Source organism: Athene cunicularia (genome assembly GCF_003259725.1).
Source record: "Athene cunicularia isolate RWA chromosome 26 unlocalized genomic scaffold, athCun1 chr26_part2, whole genome shotgun sequence".
NCBI classification, from domain to species: Eukaryota; Metazoa; Chordata; class Aves; order Strigiformes; family Strigidae; genus Athene; species Athene cunicularia.
Window position 1 is genome coordinate 1,152,694 of NW_020799137.1, and position 25,175 is coordinate 1,177,868.

The 25,175-nt window shown below is 54.0% G+C and overlaps 2 protein-coding genes across 2 annotated transcripts; both read right to left on the minus strand.

Moving 5' to 3' along the window:
- Window positions 1-308: 308 nt before the first annotated feature.
- TNNT2 (troponin T2, cardiac type) lies at window positions 309-12,129 on the minus strand. The gene is made up of 18 exons (XM_026864455.1): window positions 12,038-12,129; window positions 9,639-9,686; window positions 8,637-8,647; window positions 8,496-8,513; window positions 7,814-7,843; window positions 6,992-7,048; window positions 6,388-6,420; window positions 5,841-5,876; window positions 5,523-5,544; window positions 4,485-4,545; window positions 4,243-4,359; window positions 3,785-3,862; window positions 3,572-3,682; window positions 3,059-3,168; window positions 2,514-2,604; window positions 1,962-2,002; window positions 1,239-1,244; window positions 309-593 (listed from the first exon to the last, which is right to left on the minus strand). Exons 2-18 carry the CDS (start codon window positions 9,674-9,676, stop codon window positions 545-547), a joined length of 909 nt encoding a protein of 302 aa, XP_026720256.1. The 5' UTR covers window positions 9,677-9,686; window positions 12,038-12,129; the 3' UTR covers window positions 309-544.
- A 559-nt stretch (window positions 12,130-12,688) lies between these two features.
- LAD1 (ladinin 1) lies at window positions 12,689-24,648 on the minus strand. The gene is made up of 10 exons (XM_026864470.1): window positions 24,326-24,648; window positions 21,066-21,206; window positions 18,636-19,143; window positions 18,094-18,240; window positions 17,329-17,378; window positions 16,401-16,473; window positions 15,882-16,013; window positions 15,396-15,485; window positions 14,150-14,227; window positions 12,689-13,785 (listed from the first exon to the last, which is right to left on the minus strand). The coding sequence occupies exons 1-10, from the start codon at window positions 24,361-24,363 to the stop codon at window positions 13,780-13,782; spliced, it is 1,263 nt and encodes a 420-aa protein (XP_026720271.1). The 5' UTR covers window positions 24,364-24,648; the 3' UTR covers window positions 12,689-13,779.
- Window positions 24,649-25,175: the final 527 nt, after the last annotated feature.

Here is a 25,175-nt window from a genome sequence, read left to right on the forward strand (position 1 = left end):
GGGTCTCTGGTACAGCAAAAACAGGAACTTAAGTGGCCATAACTAGGATTGCCCCAAACTGCGGCAGTAAAAGCTGGTCAGACCATTGAGATCGGTTACAAAATCTCCCAAGGACTGCAGGTGTGAGATGCTGTGAGGCAAGGAGACATGTTATTCATGAGATCCTGGATGGTTGCTGCATCCTCTTACACCCCAGGGAGCAGGTGTGCAGCTGTACTTGCTCAGTCAAACTCTGCTGAGACTGTCCTGTGCCTGTTTCCTCTGGGCTCAGAGCTTCAGGATGGAGACAACACCCTCACCCCCTCACCGTTCTCTTTATTTACAGACACAACATCAGCTGGGGGTGTGGAGATGAGAATGGCACCTTGCAAAGCATCTGCCCTCCCAAGCAGCGCTGTGCCTGCAGTAACATCTTTGCAGGCTCTGTGCAGTGGGAGGGTGGGTGGACATGTGGTGCAGGCTCCACGACGTGGGGAAGCCAGCTGGTTGACCAAAAGGCAATACATCTCTCCATGGCTGAGCCTCCTTTTCCTTTCCGAGTCATCTATTTCCACCGGCCACCCACCATGGTCTTCCCACGGGCAGCCTTTGACCTGGAAGGGAAGCAGAAAAGCACATGCAAAAAGGCATTAGTGACCATGAAAGGAGGGACAAGGTGGGTGCCATCAGCAGTCCTGCAAAGAGGATGGAGCCATCTCTGGTTGATGCTCACTGCCCTGTGGAAAAGAAGGTCATTAGTGGCCCCAGGTCAATGGGACCTGAGTCTGTCCATGTGTTTTAGGACTCTCTGGGAAAAAGCTCATGCATTTTACCAGGTGTTTCTAAGGACTCCCAATTCCCTTCCCCATGTTTCTCCCTCCAAGGATCCCTCAGAGAAATCCAATGAGCTGGATCTCTAGTTGTGGAGGGATAACAGCAGCTGCAGGATCCTTCTCCCAAGAACCAGAAGCTGTGAAGCTGTTAGCCAGGACCCACCACATCACTCTCTTTAACCAGCATCAGGGGAACAGGTGCTGCTCTGGGCATGGGTCAGCAGAAAGCAAGGGAAGGAGGAGGCTCGGGTGGACAGTGAAGGTCATTTCTGGCATTTCATCCTGAGTCATCAGCGCAGCTCCGGCTGGCAATCCTTGGCATTGCCTCCTCCCTCAGCCCTACTGCAAGCCTGATGTCAGCCCCGGCATCCATGCAGCACACGTGCAGTGAGAGTCACACAGCACCCAGAAAATGCCTGTACTCACCCTTTGCTGCAGTAGCAGGCCATTTGGGGACAGAAGAGAAGAGAGATTTTGTGTAAGCAGGAGGGAGATGCTGCTACCTGACACACGGGGCAGGCTGAGCATCTCTTGTGCAAGATGGCAGTGTGGGATGGGGATGCGAGAGCAGCAAGGTGCTCCTGAGGGTAGGGGTTAAACACCCACCTCCACCCTCCTATGAAGGGTCCCTCAGGCCTGTCCAGGCAATGTGGACACAGGGACAGACTCCCCTAATCTTGTGGAGCTGCACAGCTTCTGCAGCCCATGGGATTTCCCCTCCTACACAAGCTGGGGTCTCCAGCACCTTCCCTGAGATGCTGGTCAGAGTCACTGCAGGCATGGGGGTGGCTGGAGGCTGGCAGGACCCACACAAGGACATAAGGCCCCACGTGCAGGGGTGGGTTCTCCATGGGGCCCATCCCCAGCTGGAGTCTCTGGGGCAGGGGGAAGCTGGTGGAGGTGAGAGGCAATGGGGGTCTGTCAGTGGGAGAAGAGCAGAAGGGACTGAGGTCCCTGCACCAGACCTGCAGGTCCATGAACAGCAAGTACCAGTAGGACCAGAGGCAGGAGTGGAAAGGACAGGAGGTGGCTCTGTGAGGGTGCAAGAGAGCCAGGAGATACACAGGGAGGGAACTGGGGCCAGGGGAGCAGGCACCTGGAAGGGCAGGAGGCATCAAGGAAGGATGCTCAGCCTGCCCAGGGACTTACACTTTCTGGTGATCACTGACACGGTTTCGGAGGACGTTGATCTGCAAGAGAAACACAGGCAGATGGTGAGGTCTGGCAAGATGCCCCACACCCAGCCAGGGACAAGGGTCAGAGTGAAGATGCATCACTGCTCTCTATTCCCCAGCAGTTCTTGCATGGGGTTTAGCATGGGGCTGTGATGTGCAGCACAGCGGGAAGCCCAGGGGCTGGGAGGTCACAGGGCCACCACACAGCCCCTTTCACCAGCTGCCACATCCTCCAGCATTTCACAGCTGTGTGCTCAGCCTTGCCAGGGTGGCTGGCAGCCACTGCAAGGGTTGGATTGATCCTGGCTCATCTCCAGAAGGGAGGCAGATGTGGCTTTGCCTTCAGTGGTGTACAGCCTCTCAGATATTTGTCACCCCATGCACAAAAGGGGGGCACAGTTCTTTCCTGAAGCAGCCGGCTTCCCTGCGACAGCACCATCAGTCTGACAGTGTCCCAGGTGGGGAGCATCCAGACAGAGCAGGCAGGCACACAGAGGGCAAGCTCCTGGAGGACCACGCAGCTCACCTCGTATTTCTGCCGCTTGAACTTTTCCTGCAGGTCAAATTTCTCAGCCTCCAGATCACGGATAGTTTGCCATAGCTCCTTGGCCTTGTCCCTATGGGAAGAACCGGCTGGTGTCAGTGCAGAAAAGGGATGTGGCTCACAGGGAGCTCAGTGCAGGGACAGGGCAGCGATGCCACCATCTCGCCTGCTCCCCCAGGACGGGTCTCTGCAGGCTCCATGCCCACCCGGGGATGTGCGCTGCCAGACCCACGCATGGACCAGAGCCATGGGTGAGGTCGGGACGCATGGGGACACGCGTGTCCCACGCATGTGAGCGCGGCTCCCTCTGATGGCCGGTGCTGTCAGCAGCAGCCTGGCCGTGGTGGCCTGGCAGAGCCACGGAGCCCGTGTCCCCGGTGGTGTGTCGCAGCCTGTCTCCCAGCTGGGCCATCACCCTCTTGACTGGACTGCAAGCCCCAGTCAGCCCGCCCCAGCCCAGGATCCTGCCCTGGGAGACCCAAAGCAGATCCCCTGTCCCGGACATCCCTGCTGCAGCCCATGCTCACCTCAGCTTGTCTTCGCTGAGGTGGTCGATGTTCAGGGGCTTCCGACGTTCACTGAGGATCTTCTTCTTCTTTTCCCGCTCTGTTTGCTTCTTTCCACCTTTTTTCTCTGACTGAGGAAACCATCAATCCATTGGAGGGAAGGAAATCTGCACAGCCTTTCCTCTACCCCTATCTATCCCCAGTTCTGCCCCCAACACTCTCAGCTTCTGCCCCCATCACATGAGGTCCTCAAGAAAATTTTGGCAATAGTGGACAAGACAATCCCCACCCCCATCCCTGTCCCTGAGGTGAGGCTGGGCTGCCCTGGCCAGCATCTGCAAAGCAGAGCTCCCAGCTCACTTTGGCTCTCCGATTGCTGCTGTGGCCCGACAGTGGTGGCCTGTATTCTTCTGCGTGTAGAAACCACAGTCTACAACACTGACAACACGCATGGCGCAGTGAGGCCAGACCACGGCTGAGCCCTTCCCAGGAGCACCAGCAGCTTCACTGCAACTGCTCAGGGTAGGCTCACACCTTCTGCATGTAGCCTCCAAAATGCAGCATGTTGGAGAAAGCTTTCTTCTTCCGTGCCTCCTCCTCAGCCTTCTTCCTGGCCTCCTCTTCCTCTTTGCGAGCTCTTTCCTCCTGTCAGGGTCAGAAGTGGGTCAGCAGTGAACAGAGACCTCTCGGCCAGGCTTGCATTACCCAAGACCAGCCTGAGCCTCCCATTCCCAGAGGGAGACTCACAGCCATGCGGGCTTGGCGCTCCTTCTCCCTCTCGCTGCGAATCCGCTGCTGCTCTGCCCTCTCCGCTCGCCGCTGTTCCTGCAGAAGAATAAGACCTTGACTTCAACACCCTGGGAAATCTGCATCCTCTCTGTCCCTAAGGACACATCCCTGACCCCCAAAAGTCCTGAGAGCCCTAAGGGCAGATCTGTTCCTCCCACGTCTCCCAAGGGAGCATGTGGAACAGTGACCATGGGGGAAGGTGCACCTCTGTTAGGCACCACAGCATCGCAGCAGCCAGACCAGGGGTACCATGCACTGGGGTACAAGATCTGGCTCAAATCTCAAGCTCTGTCTTGCAGGGACATGGGATGTCTCAGGTCTTGCTGTCAGGACTGTCAGGACTGCAGGGAAAGGACCATGGCTGTGTGCCCACAGGTGAGAGGGTGGCAACAAGAGGGGGAAGGCTGCAGACATACAATCCTGTCCTTGAGAGACATGAGCTCCTCTTCCTCCTTCTTCCTGCTCTCGAAGTGGGCTTCGATAAGGGCCTGCAGTTCATTCAGGTCCTTTTCCATGCGCTTGCGGTGGATGTCCTGCACCAGAGCAGCAGTGGCTACAACTCCCACATGTGAAACCCTCCAGGAGCTGCTGGGCACCATGTGGAGGAGCGATGCAAGGAGATCACCTCACAGGGGTTGACACTGAGTGCACTACTTACATCAAAATCCAGTCTCTCACCATCTGGGATTTTGGGAGGCACCAGGTTTGGCATGAAGACCCTGCAATTGAAAGTCAGCAGAAGGATGGTGAGCCCGCAGCAGATGCCTGGGACAGGATGGTGCCTTTCATCCATGTGTTAATCTACCCACCCCTCCTCTCTGAGCCTCGCAGTCCCCAGGGGTGCAGAGCGAGCACATTTTGAGGACAGGGACGTGTAATGCTGCTTGCTAGAGGGTGCCAGCTGGACAGCCTCAGAGGAAGACCTCTGGCATTCCTGGGAAGCACTCCAAGGCGCCCACATGGCTGGAATAACTCTGCAAGCTGCAGGCAACTTGACCACGACCCTTTGCCAGGCTCCCTGGGGCTGGCAGACACCCCACTGCTCACCCAAAAGAGCACAGAGGAACTGTGTGCTCCAGTGTGACCTGGAATGGGGAGCTGGAAACCATCCTTTCATCCTCTGTGGGCTTGAGGGAGGGCAGGAGATGCTCAGTAGGGACACATAAGGACACACAAAGGGATAAAGAGACCATAGCTGAGGAGGGAACTGCCTCTCAGACTGCAGCATCCCAGGGGTACATGAGGACCTGCGGGTTCCTGGCAGTGGTTCATGGCCCCCCTCCTTTAGGCAAGTGCTCCTATCCCAGGAATGCTGGCAAATGCCTGCCTCATGCCAGCTGTGGCCAGGAGCATACTGGAGCACCAAGACGCTGGCTGTTCCATGGACTATGTACCCCAGGCTTTGTACCACAGATTTCTTCCAGCTGCAGGGCCACAGGGCAGCTGGGCCTCCTCCAAGGAGCACACAAAATGCTTCAAGACCTCATTCTCAGGATCATCTTCATATTTGGTTTGTCTGCCTGTTTCTCTCAGTTTTAATTTCCATGTCCTAGTCCCCAGCCTGCTTTCATGATTCTGAGGCCTCACTGCCTCATGCCCTTTGTGGATCATGGTGCTAAGCCCATCACATGGAGCCTCTGCCCTGGCACAGCTCCTAGTTCAGACCTTGCACCAGCGAAAACACACCAACACTTACTTGGGCTTTGGCTTCGTTTCACCTGTGAGTCCCCAGGAGCAGGAGAGAAAGACAACGTTAGTGTCACAGAGGCATTTGCTTTCACACCTTGACCCAAAACCCACAACACTGAGCTAAGCTACTGCTCTCCCAGCAGCACAGGCTGCACTGTGGATCATCCTCCAGCAAAGATGCACACAGGGAGGTGTCCATCTGCATGTGAAAATCTGACACACATGTTGATGCTCCTGGCTGAGCAGAAAGGCATTTGGTACCTCCTTACACAGGCAAAAGGAGAGTCCCTCCCACCCCAGAGAGGAACTGGGATGGATACTTCACCTTCCCCAGGCTCCTGCTCTCGGTCCCCCTCTCCACCTGTGGAAAACACGATGCTTTGGCTCTCAGAGGCCAGCCCTGCTGTGCACCCTGCCCACAGACACAGCTTGGTGGTTCAGCCAGGCTGTTCCTTTCTGCCCCATGCTTATCCCCACTGCAAAACCCAGCTCCATCCCTCCAGGATGACCAGGGAGAGAGCAGGTCCCTCACGGACATCGCTCCCTCACAGACAGACCAGGAGAGGCCCAGGTCTTCTCCAGGAGGAACCCAGACAAGCGTTGCAAGAGTTCACACTGGGAAAGCAGTAGTACTACCCTCTCCTGTATTTTGTGTGAATTTCTTACCTAAGCAGCACAAAGCCATCCCTCCTGCAGGCCTTCTGCTGTCCCAGCCCTGGCAGAGGACAGGGCTAGGGCAGCTCTGCCCTATTTACTTCAGATTCTCTCTCTCCAGCAGCAAATAAATTCAATACTGAAAACTCTGTTACAAGGGCCCAGTGCCTTGGGGAACTGGAATGGCCAAAGCCGCCTCTCCTCCACTCCTGCTTTACCTTCTCCTGGTGCTTTCGTTTCATCTTCTTGTTCTGTTTCAAAAGCAATGGGGAAAACATGAGCATCCGTGGGGAAGGGCAGCCACATCCCCCAGCACAGAGGGGTCCTGGCACCCTAATTCGGGGAGCATGGTTGGGGTCTGAGCCTGCCCCACCGGCCGTGACAGCACAGGGACACACATCAGGCAACCCCATCTGCTCCAGATAGGTCTCCAGAAGGCCAGTGCTCTTTGGATGGTGAGACACATCAAAGCATGACCCCAGGTCTGGAAATCCCCCCTCTAAGCTACGTTGGTGGAATGGGCTTAACTCATTTTTGGCATTATGTCAGTGCTGGACACAAACAGTTTGGTCAGCAACTGGAAGAAAACACCATTATCCTCATGCTTGCAGGGCCAAGGCACTCAGTAGATCAGGAAAGGGCATCTCAGTTTTGACACTTCCTCACTGGAAACTACAGATACAGGGGAGAGCTGCCTGTCTGTGCTACTGGCCCTCTGTCACAGGCTGTGCTGGGACATCCCAGACCCTGCTCAGCACCTCACGAGAGCGGAGCATGGCTCCAGCCAAGCCATGGGAGCTCAACGGGAAAGCCACCACGCACCTTCTACCTTGGTTTCTTCTGTCTCCTCCTCCACCTCCTCTACCTGTTCTTCCTGACCTGTGGAATAATGGGCAGTGTGAGTCGCACAGCCACCGCTCCCGCTGGCTCCCTGTGGACCCCGGTATTGGGACAACTGTGGCACGGAGCCGGCTGAGAGAGACCTGGGGGAGATGGAGCCACGGGAGAAAGAAGCACCTGCTCAGAAAGCAAAGGGCTTTGCTCTAACCTTTACCCAAGGGCTGTTCTCTGTGCTTGGACAGGGAAAAAAAAGTAATTAAAGGATTTATAGCCACCTCCTGGTTTGTCCCTCATTCCCTCTCATGCTATCATGCTCTTATAACCCAGGATGCGGGGAGGGGGGTGTGTGATTTCTATTGCTCTCCTCTAGCCAGCAAAGAAAAAGACTCTGGCATCAGAGAACGTGCCTTTGGCACCTTCACAGTCTTATTTATGACACTGTTGGAACATTTTTCCACTGGAGGGAGCAGTATCCCCACAAGAATCCTCCACTGGAGTCAGAGCAATGCTGGGGCCCACCGGTCCTGGGAAGACTTGTGGTCCCACAGCAAGAGAGAAGGAAAGAAAAAGAAAATAGAAAACCACAAGTGCATTTGGTTGATAAATAAAAGAGAGAAGCCACAGACACAGGAGCAGATACGTACAGCGCAGCAAGAAAGGAAGGAAGGAGTGCAAAAAGCAAGAGAGAGAAGTGGAAGAATGAAAGAAAACCATTTCCCAACCAAGGAGAGGCAAAAGACACACCAACCCACGACATTCACAGCAGCAGTGGAGAGATGAAATAAAGAAAGGTGCAATAACTACCGTCTTCTTCCTCTATCCATTCTTCCTCTTCTGAGCCAGGGAGGAGGGAAAGGAATAAGTGCAGAGGTTAGTCGGATGCCATAAAGCTGTGAGGTATAGCTATGGCGTGCATGAGATGAGGACTCCAGCACTTCAGTGATTTCCCCCTTGTACCTCTCTCTGCTTGCAATGTTCAAGATGTTTTGCTGTGTCACAGCCCAGGCTGCCTGGCAGTGACCTGAAGCAGCAAGAGGCTTAACAAAACCCAGCTCCCAAACCCAGCCCCAATGCACAGCCCAGCTGTGTCCCAGGGTGGCTTCGTGCACCATGGGGTTTGCTTCTTCATTGGACTGAGGCGGTTGGAGGTTTGTGCTTGAGCATCATTAATATACATTCAGCTGATGCTCCAGCTCCTGTCAAGTTATTGAGCTCACACCTCTGCCAATGCCCAAGCCCAGCATTTCTATCCCTGTTTTGAGTCAAGGGATCACTCTGACAAAAGAGATCCCAAGAAAATTCAGACTGGGTTTGATTCTACTGATGTTTCAGATGGAGAAATCTAGAACATGGTCTCATCTGCCTTTCCTGGTCATGAATTGCCATTGCAGCCAAGGAGCTTACCACCACAACCCACCCAAGCAAAATACTGAACCAACAGCATTTGTCTCTCGGTCCTTGCAATCGCCAGCCCTAGAGCACCTACCTTCTTCCACATACTCCTCTTCACAGAGCATACGTGCAGACAGGAGAGAGGGAAGGGAAAAAGACGTAGGTTATTGAGGCTGCTCTGATCATTTCTTAGCTTCAGCCTTGGGGCAGCTGCAGATGCTCCATGCTCCCTTACCTTCCTGCTCCCTGCAAAGCACAACACAAATTCGCAGTTACAATGATCTTCTGCAACAGGGTGCATGTGTTCATCAGTGAGGGCAAGGGGGAATTTGAAATTGCCTTAAGGGTGGCTCCCCTTCTTCCTAGCAATGGGCAATGACTACTGGGCAGGCTGCTGTGGGGCACACCCCAAGGTGGCAATGGGGATGGGACAAGACCCAGATCACACTCGAGGCTGCGGACAGTAGGAGCTGAAGTGCTCAACCGACACTTTAACAGTGGTCAGAGCACAACACCGTTTTGCATCTTGAGACGAAGTGACCATGGCCTGTAATCCTACAAATGGGCATCTCACATCCCATCTCTACCCCAAAGTCTCTTCCCGACCTTGAGGGAGATGCAGAGTCTGTCCTCAGGTGTGTCCAGAGGATGCTGGACAGTGGGGTCAGACTGATTGCTAAGACATGCAAAGCTGTTGTGGCATTCAAACTAAGAGAAGGATTCAGATTACACTTTCTGCTGGTGGATGAGAAGTAGGAGCTGTGTCTGGCCTGATGCCTAGAACCACATAGCTCAGATATTGAGCCCCTTCTCTTCAGCATATGCCTGATGGTCCAGCAGCCCTCACCAGCAAAATTTGCCCTGAAATTTGGCCCTCGGGGAGTGATGCTCTGGATGTGGCAGTAGGACACCAGCAGCAGCAGACATTATATCAGCTTTTCCCAGCTCTATCTCACCGATTTGAACTGCAGCAATTTTAATGCAGGGAATGTCCCTTCCCATGTACATGCAGATACAGCTCCTAACGCAAAACTCCCCACTGTTAGGGGTCTCAGCACTATCACCACAGCAATGCAGATGGGCACAGGGTGGGGGAATCCCAAGGCCCTTTCACGTGGGGTGCTGGGGTAATGATGAGATCTCATGCCCCCTGAACAGCACCCCTAAACCATGCTGTGACCCTGCAGGATGACAGGAATAAGGAGAAAGAAAGGGTGTTTAAAACCACACCACTTACTGCTCATATTCTTCAGCAACCTCTTCGGAGTCCGACATGCCTGGTTATCTAGCAGAATTCAAGGCAGATTGGGAAAAGCAAGGGTTAGGAGCTGAGATAAGGACAAGCACAGCCTGTCCTCCAGCACCCGAGACACAGGCACAGAAATGCCGCATCTCACCAAAGTTATCTCAACAGAGATAAGGCTCCCCCCTCCCCTCCCTCCCAGGATCACAGCTTGCCCCAAATAGAAGGCAGGATATTAGACACTGCCTCATGCAACACTGATAACTGCTGTCAGGAGCCATGTCCGGGACACGCAGCCAATCTCAGGGTGCTGTGTTTGCTCAGGGCACAGGCAAATAACCCAATTATAATGTTCAGCTTGTTTTGCTTCCTGACTATTCTTAGCTTCAGTTGGGTGCTTGCAGGGACGTCCTGTTATCACAGATTTACAGTCCTGCACAAGCCACAGCATGAGGTTTTGGTGAGACCTCCCAGCCCAGCCCTCCAAGCACGGAGCATGCTCTGGAAAGGGATGATCTGGGCTCAGCAGGAGCATTTGTTCCCTGGTCCTGGCCCTGAGACTGAGGTTAGCTAAAAGGAATAATTCACAGCCTGGTTTAGCAATGGGACCAATAACTGCAGAAACAGCCATGATCGTATTCCCAGCATACCTGTCTCCCTCACAGCTGTGGCCAGGAGGATCATGCTCATTGTTCCACCTCATCTAGCTTCCACCCAATGCTCCGCTGCAAGGTCAGCACAGACCAGCCCCATGATCAGGCCCAGCCCTGGGCATCCCAGAGCAGCCCTGAGCATCAGCCCAAGCCCCTGCACAGCCTGTCTGCAGCTTGTGTTCGTGCCAGACCTCAGCAAAGCTGAGATGCAGCAGGACAACGCAAAGCAGATCTAGAAATAGCTTCCATGTGCTAAACCACCTGTTCCCAGAGCAGCGCCGCTTCACTTCTCCTTCTGCTGGGTGTCTGGGAACAACTGGTCCTGGCTACATCTGTTGAGCATTCATTACCCGGGATGGGTAGGACGGGCTTCAGGATTGCTTATTCAAGATGCTGAATCCAGGACTGGAATCCACAAGCATGGGAAAGATGCGCTACAGGAAGGGTGCCTCTGCATACCCATGGGGGTTGTCAAATCTCACTTCTGAGCAATGACTCAGAAGGTGGCTTTTGGAGACAAATTAAGACAGAACTCATCACTGTCTGCCTCAGGTTCACCGCCTGCTTCTGCTGTCATCACTCACTTCCCCAATGTGCATCTGGGGCTTGACCCTAAGAACACCCCTCTAGCACTGTCCCCTCAATCTTTGCTCCCTGTTGAACATCAATTCCTGGCCCTTCTTTTCACCCAGGCTTCGCATGGTCCTGCTACCCCCAGAGTTTGGCTTCTGAACACCCAAAACTTCACATGGTTCTCTCATGACACGGGAGCGGAGACTCCCTCCTGGCCATGACAGTGCAAACATGCATTTGTGAAAGTTTATTTCTACATCTCTTTTCATTTCCTCTCTCATACATCACTAGATCCCATAGACCATTTGCTGAGGAACAGCAGCAAAACCAGGACTGTTAAGGGAGTACACAAGAAAAACTAATGTTACACCAGAAAATAGCTCTAGGAAATATTTATGCACCCTCTTCACAGAAACAGATAAACCTTTCCATTAAGGCTTTGAAGTCTTGTTTTGAAAGAATTACGAGAGTCAAGCAGATGTATTACAGAGATAAAGAGGAAATACTGCACGAATTACTGATTGAAAAAAAATCTCCCGTCATTTGCTGTGGATTAAATACTCCAGATATCCCTCCCACTCCACAAAAACCCTCTCCATTAGCTCAGGCCTGGCTGGTCACACTCTGGGCCTGCGTTAATTCTCCATGGTTCACAGTCTCTGCTTTCCTCCAGGCTTCCCAGGCATGGAGCTCTCATTTCCCATCATTTGCTCCAGTGTGGGTCACGACGCTGCTCCCTTCTTGCTTGGCAGGGTTAGACCATGAACAGGAGCATCCCACCTCTAACCCACCCTATGGGCTGCCAGTGAGCCAGAGCCAGCCTGGCCCAACTCTCCCCCAGGCATCGCATCCCTCCTGTCCTGTCCAGAAACACAGGGAACAAGGATCTGTGAGACTTCCCCGGAACCAGGGCAGCCAAAATCCTTCTCACCCACTTTGGGACACATTGGGGTGGTTCAGAAGGCGTTGGGCAAGTTGCAAATAAAACCCCCTGGAGAGGGTCCTGATGCTTTATCCATGGGAATGCCTTCATGGCAAAAATATATCCCAGTGCAAGCGGCTGGGGAAGATCATTAACCCTGAGCCAAAGCACTTCTGGGTCTTTATCACTTCCCTTCCACTGAGCATCCCACGCCATGAGCAGACACCCCGCCTCCTCAGCCTTACCTCTGCCGTGGGGTACCAGTGAGATCCCAAGGAGCCGAGGGGAAGCTGGCTGGAGTCTGGGAAATGCTCTTTGGGAGCAGGAGGCTTTAAGGGGGCTCCAGCGCCCACCCCGGGGCGGGCAGCGCCGGGAGGAATGTGCCCGGCGCCCAGCGAGGAATGCAACACTTGTGAGCTGCTATTTTGGCAGCCGCGGCCCTGGCCCCCTCCACCGCTCCCCCTGCCCCCCAGGAGCCCATATAAGCCCAAGCTATTGTGTGGCCTCAGAGATTTGCTATTTTAAACCCTCCTGACTGAGATACATGAGTGCCCAAGGGGCTGACACAAGCCAGCCAGCTGTCACTTTCTAGGGCCAGGGACACTGATAAGGCAGCGCTGCCGTGATCAGAGGATGGGACCCTCCATCACAGCCCCCAGCCCAGGCTCGCTCAGCCACTGCACTGGGTCCAAGATGCTGTAATGAGAAGAGTCTCAGGCTGCTCTTACCCCCCATACACCCCCAGGACACATTTGTCTCAGGTTTTTGCCTTTTTTCTTCTTGCCAGAAGAAGGGAAGCAAACTGTTCTCAGCCCCAGGCCAGGAGCACGACACGGAGCATCTAAGAAGGAGAAAAAAAAAAAAAAAAAAAAAAAAAAAAAAAAAGCACAGAGAAAATTAAGTCCTTTCCAAAGCCCAGCAAGCAAGATCAGATTCAGGGGCAGCAATAGAGTCCCACACCAAATTTGGACACCACAATAGTTGCTCAAGGCACAGCCTGATCCCACTGAATGGCTCCAGCAGAAGGATCTGAGCATCATTTTATGGGCTGCCCATGGCACCCTAAAGCTGGCCTTGAGACAGCACCCTGCTTCCCTCCTGGGTGGGCTCAGCAGCCCAGGGAGTGCAGGACCAAGGGTCCACACAGCCAAGGGCAAAGGCCTTGGGAGGAAGAGTGAGAGGGAAATGGGGTTTGCAGAAGGAGTCCAGCACAGGGCTCTCAGCTCCATGCAACCCCCAAAACAGGGGCATGGCCAGCCCACCCTTCCCGTATCACTAAGTGGAAGGGGTCACTGCTTGTAGGGGGCAGGCAACAGTAAGGGCGAGGTGGAGAAGGCCAAGTCTTTGGCTCTGGCTCAGGTGTGTGCCGGAGGGAAGCACCAGAGCCATCAGGTCCACCCGTCTTCCATGAGGCATCTCCAAGTTACAGTGGTACACACGTGACTTTGCAAACACCGTTTGCCTTTGGTTGGGTCCCTCCAGCAGTGACAGCCTAGGAGGGGGGGTGACATCTGCCTGCTCCACCTCACCCCACACGAGCCAGGCAGCAGGGATGGACATGGTCCATGGACGTGCAGCTGAAACTCCCTTGGCCAGGCAGCATCTTGCCCCACTGACATGATCCAGTTGCAAAGGAGACTGATCCTCTTTGCAAGCAGTTATGGAGCACAGCCAGACACTAGGAACAAAACATCAAAACAAGTTGGGGAAATGAGGCAAGAGTCTGCCTTCAGCATTGCAAGGAGTCTCCAGGCCTGGGCGCTCCCAGGCAGGCGGTGAGTGAGGACTGAGGGCACCTGGATAATCTTCCAGTCTTCTTCCTTCCAATCCCACAAGCAGAAGACCCTGGCAACCTGGAGTGCTCCTACACATGGCACGGGAGATGCTCATGGCAGTGGGCTGCTGGATGGTTGCATAGGGCTGGGCTTTGGTCTTCAGAGCAAAACACTTTTCCCCAGATCATCTGATATTATTACAACCGATATTATTACAACTGGAAAAGAAAGTGAGAAACAGTGAGGCTGGGCCTGAGGCTGCAAACCCCCAAAGGCAGCTACTTTATCCGGGATCATACGTGTCCTGAACAGGGTATACGACAGGCAAGCATCCCCTAAATCCCACCACATGACACTTCCCTCCTCTTTCAAAGCAGAGCCCTTCTCACCCTCACAGCTGCCTCCAGTTGTCCCCTCCTGCTGACTCTCCCAAGTCATGGGGTCCTGGATGTTCCACGCCCCTCTCCCCTCCAGAGCCTGGTTCTCCCACACCTGCCCTGTGAGTGATGCACCAGTGGGCAGGTCCCAGCTCTGCCCTTAGCTCAGAGGATGCACCACTTTTCAAAGCAGCTCTGTGTCTACCTTGGTGTCTCCAGGGGTGCCTCCAGGCTGCTTTACCCAGACATCACGGTTTGGCAGGCTGTTTATTTTCCTGATGTCCTGCAAACAAGAGACTCATAAGCGGCACGAGAAAGTTTTCCCCATGCCTCAAGTTCCATGTTGCCTTGGTCTGACTTTAACCAAACCTTGCAGCGTACGTGCTCCAGGTGAAACCAGCCAGCTTTGAGATCCCTCACCTGGTGGACCCTCAAAACCAAGTGCAGCTCCAGCCCACAGAGGTGGATGGCAGACGGTATTATTATAGGAAAAACTGATAAAGGAGCTGCAAACTTTACCCAAGAGTGACCCCAGGAGCAAACCCTTTCCTGTCAGACACAGAGCCAGCACACCCTCCCAGTACAGACACGTTTGGGCAGTGCTAATCTCTGCAGCTCAGTGCAGGGGGTGCCCAGGCTTGCCTGCCGGGGCTGCAGGGCTGGGCTGGACCTGCCCCTCCTGGTCCTGTACCCAGGCTGCTCCAGGAGACTCTGCTATGAGCAGTGGCAAAACACCTTATTGCTGTAAACAGTGATACGTCCCCAGGACCTGCTGAACCTCTCCTTTTCACGTACTCGGAGACCAAATGGTCTCCTGTCCATCCCCCTTGCATCCTTGTCCCTGGAGTAGCCACGGTGGCAAAGTGCTGCCCTCCGAGTCCCCTTAGCTGGGCACTTTGACCCCACAGCTACAAGACACCCTCATTTTGGGGGCTGGGATACATTCAGGGATGCAGATCACTCCAGACACCACATGCAGCAGGACCTCTCAGTGCACACACAGTTCTCCAAGCCCTGCAGAGCCCAGTGCCGAAGGACTGAGCACATGGCTCATCTCCCACTGGCCTCCAGGTCAGAGATAGTCCTCCAGACACTGGCAGAGATGGGATCATGCTGGGGTGATCTCTCTCACTGATGGGAGGGTCAGGTCCCCCTGCATGTCCCCTGGGACACGCACCCAGCTGGTGCCTGCTCCCTTCTCACCCCACCAAGGGCTGGGAGCAGCTGCCTTGGGCACTTTGGGATCAGGATCACAGCACAGTAACAAGTAGAGACCTGACATCTTGCCATGGTGGCCCTGCAGCACCCAAACCTCCAACCCTGGCTAAGCTCCTCTCAAACCCTTCAGTGGGTTCAGCCAAGGGTTCATGAACCCTTCATCCCCACGACCCCAGGTGCAGGTACATGTCCCACCAGGTTGCCCAGTCTCAGGTCTCCAGCCCAGATGGTACCTTGCTCTTTTCCTCCTTGGCAGGTTCCTGAGTTCGGCTGATCCACAGATTAATGCGGGATGTCACCGATCCCGGGATCTTCAGATTGTCCTGTGGCACAGGGAGCGACACCAGGGTTACAGCACCAGCTCTTCCACCGTACGAATATAACCCGAGACAGCCCCCAGGGCATGGGGAGACTGAGAAAATCTGCAAAAGGCAGGGACCAGCCTACACCTTGGCCCCTTCCCAGCTCCTCAAATACCAGCCCATCGCCATGAACCCACACACTGCAGGGCGCAGTTTTGGAGGCAGCTGGTGCCCAAGTCCAGCCCTGCCTGGCACCGCTCAGCAAGGACCAAACTCCCACCAAACTGCATCCAGGCAGCAGCCTTCTGGGCTGTGTGTGGTGTCCAAACAGGGAAAGATTTGTCTAAAAAAGCTGCTGCCTCGCCCGGCACAGGATCCTGCTGGAAGGTCCTTGCTCAGGCCAGCTCCTGCCCTTACCTTCCTGACAGCCAGTGACTCAGCCTTGCTGGGAGCACTCGCCTCGAAGAAGTTGCGCTTGCTGGCCACCCCCTCTGAGGACAGCAAGAGGCTCTTCTGAATAGTCAGGGATGATTTCACCCCCTCTGAGCGCTGGGAGGAGAAAGGGGCATTAGCAGGGGCCGTGTCGCACCCCAAGCAGTAGTAAAAAGCAAAGTCCTGCTTTTGGCTCATGTCCCGAGCCTGTTGGGATCTGCTCCCTCCCTGCCCATCACCAGCTCATGGGATTGCCCCACTGCTCCCCCAGCATGGCCATGCAGCACCCCCATGATCCTCTCCAAGGGATAACCCCATCCCTTCTAAAACCCTAAGGCCAATCCCTTTTGCTGGCTGGGACCATTTTTTTCAACTCTGTTAGCACTGGTTGTTCAGTGTAGCTCAGTTCCTCTCTCCCTTCCTTGCTCAGATCCAGGCCACCCCTCTCCCTCTCCTCACACATCCCCCCCATGCCAGTCCAGCTATGCCAAGGGTTTTTGGTACCTGCACTGCTGAGGTGTACTTTTCCAGCTTCTCCCCAATAGTGGTGCTGCTACCTGGGATCCTCAAACTCGCACTGGTGAAGAAGAGGGGAGACAGTTGGACACAGTCCCCTCAGGATCTCCTGAGACTCAGCCCATGATCCTGGGGGACTCCACTTGGCAGAAGACCCCGTCTGACCCAGACACTCCTGCATCCATCTGCCAAGTGAACCAAGGCAGCTCACTCCCTGCTGGTGACCGAGATCGCTGAGTCTCACTAGGGCCACACTGTACATTGAAAAATAGCACCAAGCTCCTCCATTTACCCCATCTTCACCACCGCCAGGTCTGAACTGCATCTTCACCAATATCAGTACAAGTTTGCTTATAGTTTGCACATATGCAAGCCCAGGTGCCCATTAAGCCCCACACCCTGCCCTGCATTCAGAGGTGGGAGAGGGCATCTTATAGACTCCCTGCATTCAGACCTAAGCTCTTGGTTCCTCAACAGTTTTTAAGCCAGCTAGCCAAACTTCACCATGGAGATGTGGAAGATCACTTGACCCGATCACCAAAGCCAGATCAGGTTGCTCATGGACCTGTATAGTGGGTTTTTGTATCTCAAGAATGGGACCCTGTTGTGGTGCTGCAGCACTCAACACTCAACCACTCCTGTGCAGGCACAAGCACTGATGAGAAACTACATCAACCAAGAGACAGCAGGATCTAGCTGGGGGGATCTTGTACAGATGTAAGCTGTGGGTTGGACATTGTCCTCTGCTAAACATTGCTGCCCAGTCAGCCAGACACCTGGGGGACCAATGTTCAGCAAACCTGTGCCAGGACACTCACTGACACGAGGCCCCGTTACCTCCTTCTCCTCCCTTGGAAAACAAAGGGTGACAATTCCTGCCCAGCAAGACCAAAGTAATATGAAAAGAGGTGCTGACCTCCTTGTGAGAGGGCTTTGGCTTTCTTCTTTCTGTTTTCTTGAGATCACCTGGAAGACACAAGGACAGGAGATAGCAAAGACATCTTTGGCTACCAAACTGTCTTGGACTCATCTCCCCCATTTTCAAGCAAGCTCTATTTTCACCCACACCAGAGTTTATCCAATATCTCAAAGCTTTCCAGACTAAAGACACTTTATAGTGTAACACATTTATTCCCATTAAAGCACCGTAAAAGTCAGTTAAGCCTAGCCAGTCAGCTCTGATTCACAGCAGGGAGGATCTCAACAGCTCTTGGTTTCCCCAGCCTCTCTAAGCACTTTATTCCAGAGATCTTTGGGGGGCTAGAACTGAAGATATTCTCAGGGATGTAACAAGAGACAAGAAGGAGAATAGATTTTATTTTCATCCTATGCTCTCAGAGAAGACTAGAAATGCTGGAGGGCAGATGGTCATTCCTGTGACTCTGGAAAATCTGAGGAAAATGAGCTCCCTGTTTTCTCATCGCTTCCTACAAATTTCCACACCAGCACAAAGCGTATGAACATGGGCATGTTCATCATCACAGGCTTTCAGTCAGACACAAAGAAGGAAAATGGAGGAGAGACTGAAGCAGAACTGCAACGCCCAGATCAAGGATGGATTTTGAATGCACTTTTGGGAATAGGCTCTGCCGACATAACATAGAGACCAAAGCAATCCTTCCTTCCCCCCATCCTCTGCTGCCTAATTGGGGGTCTTTCTCCCACTTGCTTTAGTTCTTACCCGAAAGGAGACAGTTCTTGGGCTGGTTCGTCTGATGGAGCTGCTGTAGGTGATGTGAGTTGGAGAAGTATCTGACTTCTTTGCAGGTTCATCAACTTGGATGGGAGACAGCTGTATTACCTCCTTCGAGGGATTCCTGGATGGTTGCTGAGGAAAAAGCAGACATCTGATGCATCCCTGCAGAGTCTGCAGAGACGGTTGAGGTGCAGGGAGCAAGGCAGCCAGGGTGGGAACCGGTTTGGAGGTTGGAGTTTGAGATCAAAGTCCTCCAAACTTTGACTGTCTCACTTGGATACACAAAGCCCCAAACACCTCTTCAGGGAAATTGTAATGGCCATCAGTAGGGGCTTGCTGGAGAAGGTTATCAGAATAGCACATATAAGTGAGGGAAGGGAGGTCTGCAGCTCTCAGAAAAACCTTCCCCAAGAGCCTACGGGTCCCATTTCCCTCCTGGTACTCTTGGACTCTCCCTCTCTCTGTTGTCCTCCCAGAAACTAGGACCCTGCACCCCAGGGGTTGGTGCCTTGTCCATTCCTGCTCACCTGCTGGTCCAGAGATGAGGTCACCACCATGGCTGTCTTCTCCTCCAAGCTGCGGCTTCCCTGTCTGGTCAGAATTTTCACTTCACGGAGCCGGCAGCCCCCCAGCTCCGGCGATGCCTGCTGCTGTGTCTCCACCACCTCTTTCTTCTGCCCCCCACAAGGTGCCCCCACACCTTGTCCCTCTTTGTCCTGGAGCCGTCCCCTCGCCACCACCTTCCTCTCTGAGGCTGGCTCTGGGTGCTGGTCTCCTGGTGGGTCCCCTCTACCCTTGGCCGCATCCTGACCCCGCTCTCCAGTCTGGATGCTCTCCTGCCCCCTGCGTGGCTGCGTCCCTGCTTCCGCGCGGCTCATCCCCACCCCTGGATCCTGCTGCTCCTTCTCCTGTCTCCGCTTTTCAGAGATGGCCATTGGGGACGTTGTCCGTCTCCCTTCTTGTGTCTTCAGCACCTCTGAGAGCTTACACTCTTCCCTGTCCTCCGAAGACACTGGCTTCACCAGGGATTGAGGTCTAGAGACAGAGACAAAATGGGGATTAAACCTCATCACCGTGGAGCCAGAGGGCTGGCTTTGATGCTGCAGGTGAGATTAACCCAGGTGAAAGCCTCAGGGTGTGGAGGCTGTAAAAATCCCACCAACATCGTGAAGTCACTCCTGCAGACCAGGACTTGCAGCCATACTCATACCCATCACCCCAGCTAGGCTGTCCAAGGGCAAATTTGGATTAAAAGGTTTATTTTTTCTTTTTTGTGGCAGAGATCAAGCATTTCTGCAGCCTTCTCAGGACATCAGCAACCACCAAGTCCTGTGCCAAGAAGCCGTAGGCTCAGACCAGCATGCTGGGTCTGCTGCTGGATGAGAAGTGTGTCTATGGCTCTGCACTGGACCAGAAGAAATACCCCTATCTTTTTAAACTGTTGGTTGTAAGTCAATCTGCTATGGCAGGGTCCAACCACAGTCCCAACATATCCTGCAAAGCAGTCACTTCCCCTCCTTCTCTCAGGCACCACATTTGGGAAGGGACAGGTAGGACATTTGTCCAGGGCCATGCAGGTTGTATCTATACAATCTCCGGGGCTTGGGAAGGAGATGCGATAATCACAGAATCATTCAGGCTGGAAAAGCCCCTCGGGATCATCGAGTCCAACCCTCAGCCCAACTCTACAAAGTTCTCCCCTACCCCACATCCCCCACAGCTCATCCAAACGGCCCTTAAACACCCCCAGGGATGGGGACTCCCCCCTCCCTGGGCAGCCTGTTCCACTCTCTGACCACTCTTGCTGGGAAACATTTTCTCCTCATGCCCAGTCTGACCCTCCCCTGTTGCAGTTTCCAGCCGTTCCCTCTTGTCCTGTCCCTGATCCCCTGGGAGCAGAGCCCAGCCCCGGCCTCTCTGCAATGTCCTGTCAGGAGCTGCAGAGAGGGATGAGGGCTCCCCTCAGCCTCCTCCTCCTCACACTGAACACTCCCAGCTCCTTCCCTGGCTCCTCACAGGATTTATTCTCCAGGCCCTTCCCCAGCCTCGTTGCCCTCCCCTGCCCTCGCTCCAGCCCCTCGAGATCTCTCTCCTATTGAGTGTCCAAGACTGGACACAACGCTCCAGGTGTGGCCTCACCAGTGCCGAGTACAGTTTTCCCTCATCCTGAGCTGCAATCACCACATGGCTGGCCTGTGCTAGCACCAGGGAAGGGGGATTTGTCCTGTCTAGCTTGTTCATATTAGTCATGTCCACCCCCTGTTCAACCCATATTCAAGCCAAGCATCCTACCTTCATCCTGTCTGAAATGGAGAGAGACACCTCTAGAGCTTGAGTCTCACTGTGGACAAAACCCACCTAAATACTGGGCATTTCCAGAATCAATTTACAGAGTGGGTCAGGTTGTGTAAGGGTAGCCTGATCTCAGGGCACCTCCAAATCCCAGCTCCCTGCAACAAGGGACTTTGGGAGCACCACTGCAGAGCCCTCGCGTCACCTCCTCATCCAGCAAAGGCCGTACAACATCACTGCACGGTTCAGAGGAGAAGAGGAGCCAGCCAGGCTCTGCACGCTCGATTCACCTGCCATGCAGGGATGGGTGTCTGTCTGCTCTTACCTGTTCACGATCCCACTAGGGGATGGTCAGCACCCACACCAGTTCAACCTCAGCACCAACCCTCCCCCGGCACATCAGCTCCCTGTGCCATGAGACATGTTGAGGCCCACGACTGAGCCCACCAGAGATAGACCCCTCTTCTTGTACTCCGGCTGTGAAGCCCATCCCTCTGCCCAGTGGCCCATTGGCCCCCTGCTCTTCCCACAGCTCAGCCCTCTCTCACCCAGAAGAGACTCCAACCAACTGCAGCAGCTTTAGCTCAGGGCTGAGAAAAACAAGTCAGCAAGCTGCAAGCCATCAGCATCAGGAGTAAGACTGATGCTAGCAAGACCCCACACACCTGCTGGAAGCTGGACTGGTGTCTTTCCCAGGACTAGGAGGTTCTTCATCCGTCGTTGTGGAGGACAGCAGGCTCCGGTGCCTCCGCCGGCGCTCTCTTTGCTGCTCTTCTTCATCCTCAAGGGTCCTCTGCCTGGCCAGGCTGTTTGGGATGAAACATAAGGGCATGGTGTGGCTGTGTCCTGCGTGAGGATCTTGCAGCCCTGATGCCAAACAAGAAAGGAGACTGAAACACCCTTGGGCAAGGGCCAAGGGGCTGATGGAGGTTGTCTTCCCCAGCTGCTGCACAGGGCTAGAGAAGAGGAATGCCAACTCGAGCCAGGTGTTGCAAAGTGACACTCAGAAGATGCAGACATTTCCCAACACAAGCACTTGATGTTACAACTCCTAATTTCACCTGTTGGAGGTCATTTAAAAGGAATCCCTACATTAAACAAACCTTCCCGGACAAGGAGATTTCACCTGTAACTCAGCAAGGCGAGGACCCTAGAGCCGCCACATAGATAACCACATAAACTGGAAGGGTAACCACTAGTGGCAGAAGATTTTAGCCCCAATGTGAGTTGTGGCAATGGCATTTTAATTTTTATTGAGCAAAAAGCCTCGGATGCAAAAGCATCGGAGGCTGAAGGCTGACAAGCTCTGCCTGGGAACAGGGGCAGCAGGAGTTCTTCTTACTCCCAGTATGTGGCTGGGGCTGGGAATTGTTTATAATCATAGATTGTACCAAAAAGTCACGGTCTGTAACCATCTTTAAAGAGTCATTTTTAAAGATTTTATTTTGCACAAGTCAGGGGTTGTTTTTTTTTTGTTTTTTGATAAAATGCCACCCTAAATAAAAAGTTGTTTGGAAAACAACAGCTTTCTGCTCCTTTCTCTGTGCAAAACCTGTCCACCCTCTCTGCCAGTGCATGAACTGTGTTGGAAAATATTTTTATTGGCTGGATTGAGCTTTTCACAACAGTGTTCATCTGCCTACAGCATTAGTCCTCAGTCAGCTGCAAACACATGCAGGGGTCCCAGCAGAGCTCCCAGCACCCCCGACAGCCTGATGGGGCAGAGCCCTCCCTGCACAGGATCTGTCCCATCGCAGCACCCCAGCTCTGTAGCTGGCACTCCAGTCTCACCCAGACTCAGGGGTTACTTTGAATTTGACTTTTAAGAACATGAAAGTCAGAGCAGGTCTGGGCCCGTGGTATCACCAGCGTCGTTGCGGACATGGTGACTCGCAGCGTGGTTTACAAGTTACTGTGTAATGAAAGCTGGGTCATAAATTAAACCACATTACCCCCCGCAACTATTTGCGGCTTCTGTTCTTCCTGGTCAAGGGAGGCGGGGGAGCACGAAAGGGTCAGCGGAGCAGAACGGAGAGCAAAGGGGGGCCCGGTCCTGGCTGGGAGCTCAGTGCCTGTCTGGGGACAGCGCAGTGCAGGAGTGTGCTGCCCTTCCCTCCCGCCGCCTCCGTCCCCATTGCCCCCCAGGCAGCCCTCACACCCCGACAGCGTTCCCACTGCTGGGGTCTGGGTGGTCCCCGATGCCATGCTTGGCATTGGCAGAGATGGGGATGGAGAAGGCTGGGCCCTGCCCAGGGAGCCCATGAGCATCCCCAGCGGCCCTCACCCCCCGAGGACACCTCCCCGTTCAGCTCCTTGCAGTGTGCTCGCCTCCATGAGCCTGACCCTGTAAATATTTGTACACAGCTTAGCTGCACTAGGAAGGCAGCACGGATTTATTTGCATGGCACGGTGTGATCTCTTGGTGCAGCAATCACTGCACACACACATGGCCACCCCGCAAGGTTAGCACGTATGTGGGGATGTACGCACCCAGGTGCCTCTGCTAAGGGCTCCTGTCCCTCAAGCAGTGACAGCACGGAGCACTAACGCTGGTTTAAATCCACTTAAGAGCCAGTTACTTCTTTGTTTTTGCATGCACAGGCTTCTTTGAAATGAAAATGAGATTTTCCTGCCTTGAATTTGTTTGGCTCCTTCAGAGGCAGCACATAACCTGGCATGATCAACATGCAGTTTCTCATTATTTGTAATTAAGTAATCCACCCATTAGGCTATGGATTTGCTTTGCCAATCTTTCCCTCCTCTTTTCAAAGAGGGATTCATTTTCCACTGTCTTACCTTTTTTAACCTCAAAGAGATGAATAAAAAAAGATTGGCACATCTCCCCCTGCCTTGTCTTCTCCTGCCCTGTTAATCATTAGTGCTGAGATATCTGACATTTATGCTGTTTCAGTGAATGCTGTCTCATCTAATGAGAGAGGAGAAACTGCCTTCCTGGGTTGTGAAACAACCTGGGTGCAGGACCCCACCGGGCCTGCGTTCAGGCAGGTCTGTTGCTCAGAGGAGGTGGATCTGGATGGGGCTGGGATGCCCTCTGGATCCATCCCATCCATGACGGAGATGGTGTGAGCTGGAAGTCTCTGAGGAATGGAGTCTCAATTCCCTTTTCTGGGCTGGTCATGTCTTACTCGAAATACTGAGCTTTGCAATTAAGTCTTGAAGCCATCACATCTGCTTAAACTAGGATTTCAGATATGTTTTGTGGCAGAGTGTGGCTGCGTTTGAGTCCCCATCAGCCTGTCTGTGCAGCCGAGGGTAGCAGTGCTTGCCCTGGGGTCTGCAGGAGGCTGGGAGTGATGCCCACATCACCCGGCTTGGTGTGAGCCCCTGACTCACCCCACAAAGCCCAGGAGCTTCACCTCCCCCAGCTCCCAGTCAAGCCAAAATCACTTTTTAGGAAAGATTGAGCGGAGCAGCCAACGCCGCGGGGCCGCGGGGATCCTTCAGCGACTGCGGATGAATCAGGGCTTGCTCAGCACCGGATGGGCAGAGGCTGCTACCCTCGCACAGCAGAGCCAGGACACGCACCCGGGGGCCAATGAAAAACCCCACAGCTGGCTCCAGAGCAAGTCTGGAGACACAGCCCAGACAGACTGTACCCCAAAGAGAGGCAAACCAGGCCAAAAATAGATCTAACATGGGGGACAGATGCATTTCCAGAGCCATTTCCCTACACAGTGCTCAGCTTCCCCAGGCAGTAGAAACAAAAATGCCTCTGATCTTGCCCACCCACAAGAAACTCCAACAGTGCCAAGATCTCAACAGAGCTGGCACCACATCGGCAAGCAACACCCCCACGACAGTTGCCCCCTCTTCCCATCCTCCCCAACACCCTTCGGCCAAGACTGACCCTCACTCCCTCCCTCCCGCCAGTGGAAAGGGTTAAGCATTAAACCACAGCACCTACCTGGAGAGATCAGACCAGTTCCTTCTGCCAAAAGACATTCCTGCTTTCTGTGAGTTTCAGAGAACACCCAAAACTTGTGCAGGCATCAAGGCCAAGGTGCTGTCGGACCCACGAGGATCAGCGCTGCCCGGACACTCTGCTCCCTGAGGAGGGAGGAACTCCCTGCAAGGTTATTTCCCTGTGCACCTTTACCCCGACTGCAACCCGTTTACCACCACGCTGCATCACATGGTTTCTTATCTACCTTGACAGAGGCAAGGCTGTAATTTGTCTACTAGCAGCGCCGTGCAAAAGCCGCCCTGCCCAGGAGTGCCACGCAAAAGCAAATCACTCCTCTCTGCCTGCTGTGCCAGGGTTCGAGCAGAGACCCGCGCTAGGGGCTCAATCCATCCAGGTCTCCCAGGGTTTCGGAGACAACTCCCTGAAAAGAACCTGTTTTACCAGCCACTCTCCACCAGTCAACAACTCCTCCAACATCGGTGGAGGAGGTGAATTACCTTGGGCTGAGTGGGAGGAGGCTGGCTCCCAGGGATCCAAAACAGTCATTAAAACACCTCCATCTGGGTGCAGTCCAGCCCTTTCTGAAGAACATGGGAGGGTGCCCTGTTCCTTTCAGCCTTTTCTGGATGCCTTGGATTGAGCTGTCATGGCCTCCCTGCCATGACGAGCTTTGCTGCAGTAGAGAGAACTCATGAAGTCTCAGAGGAAGTAGCTGAAACATGGGGATGCCAAATATTTGGGTGCTAAAGCCTTGTGGCAGAGGAGAGCTCTGTGCCCAGGCTCATCCCACACCTGGATCCAGTCCATCAAAGCTATTGTCTCCCCGGGCTGGTCCTGAGAGCCCGCACCC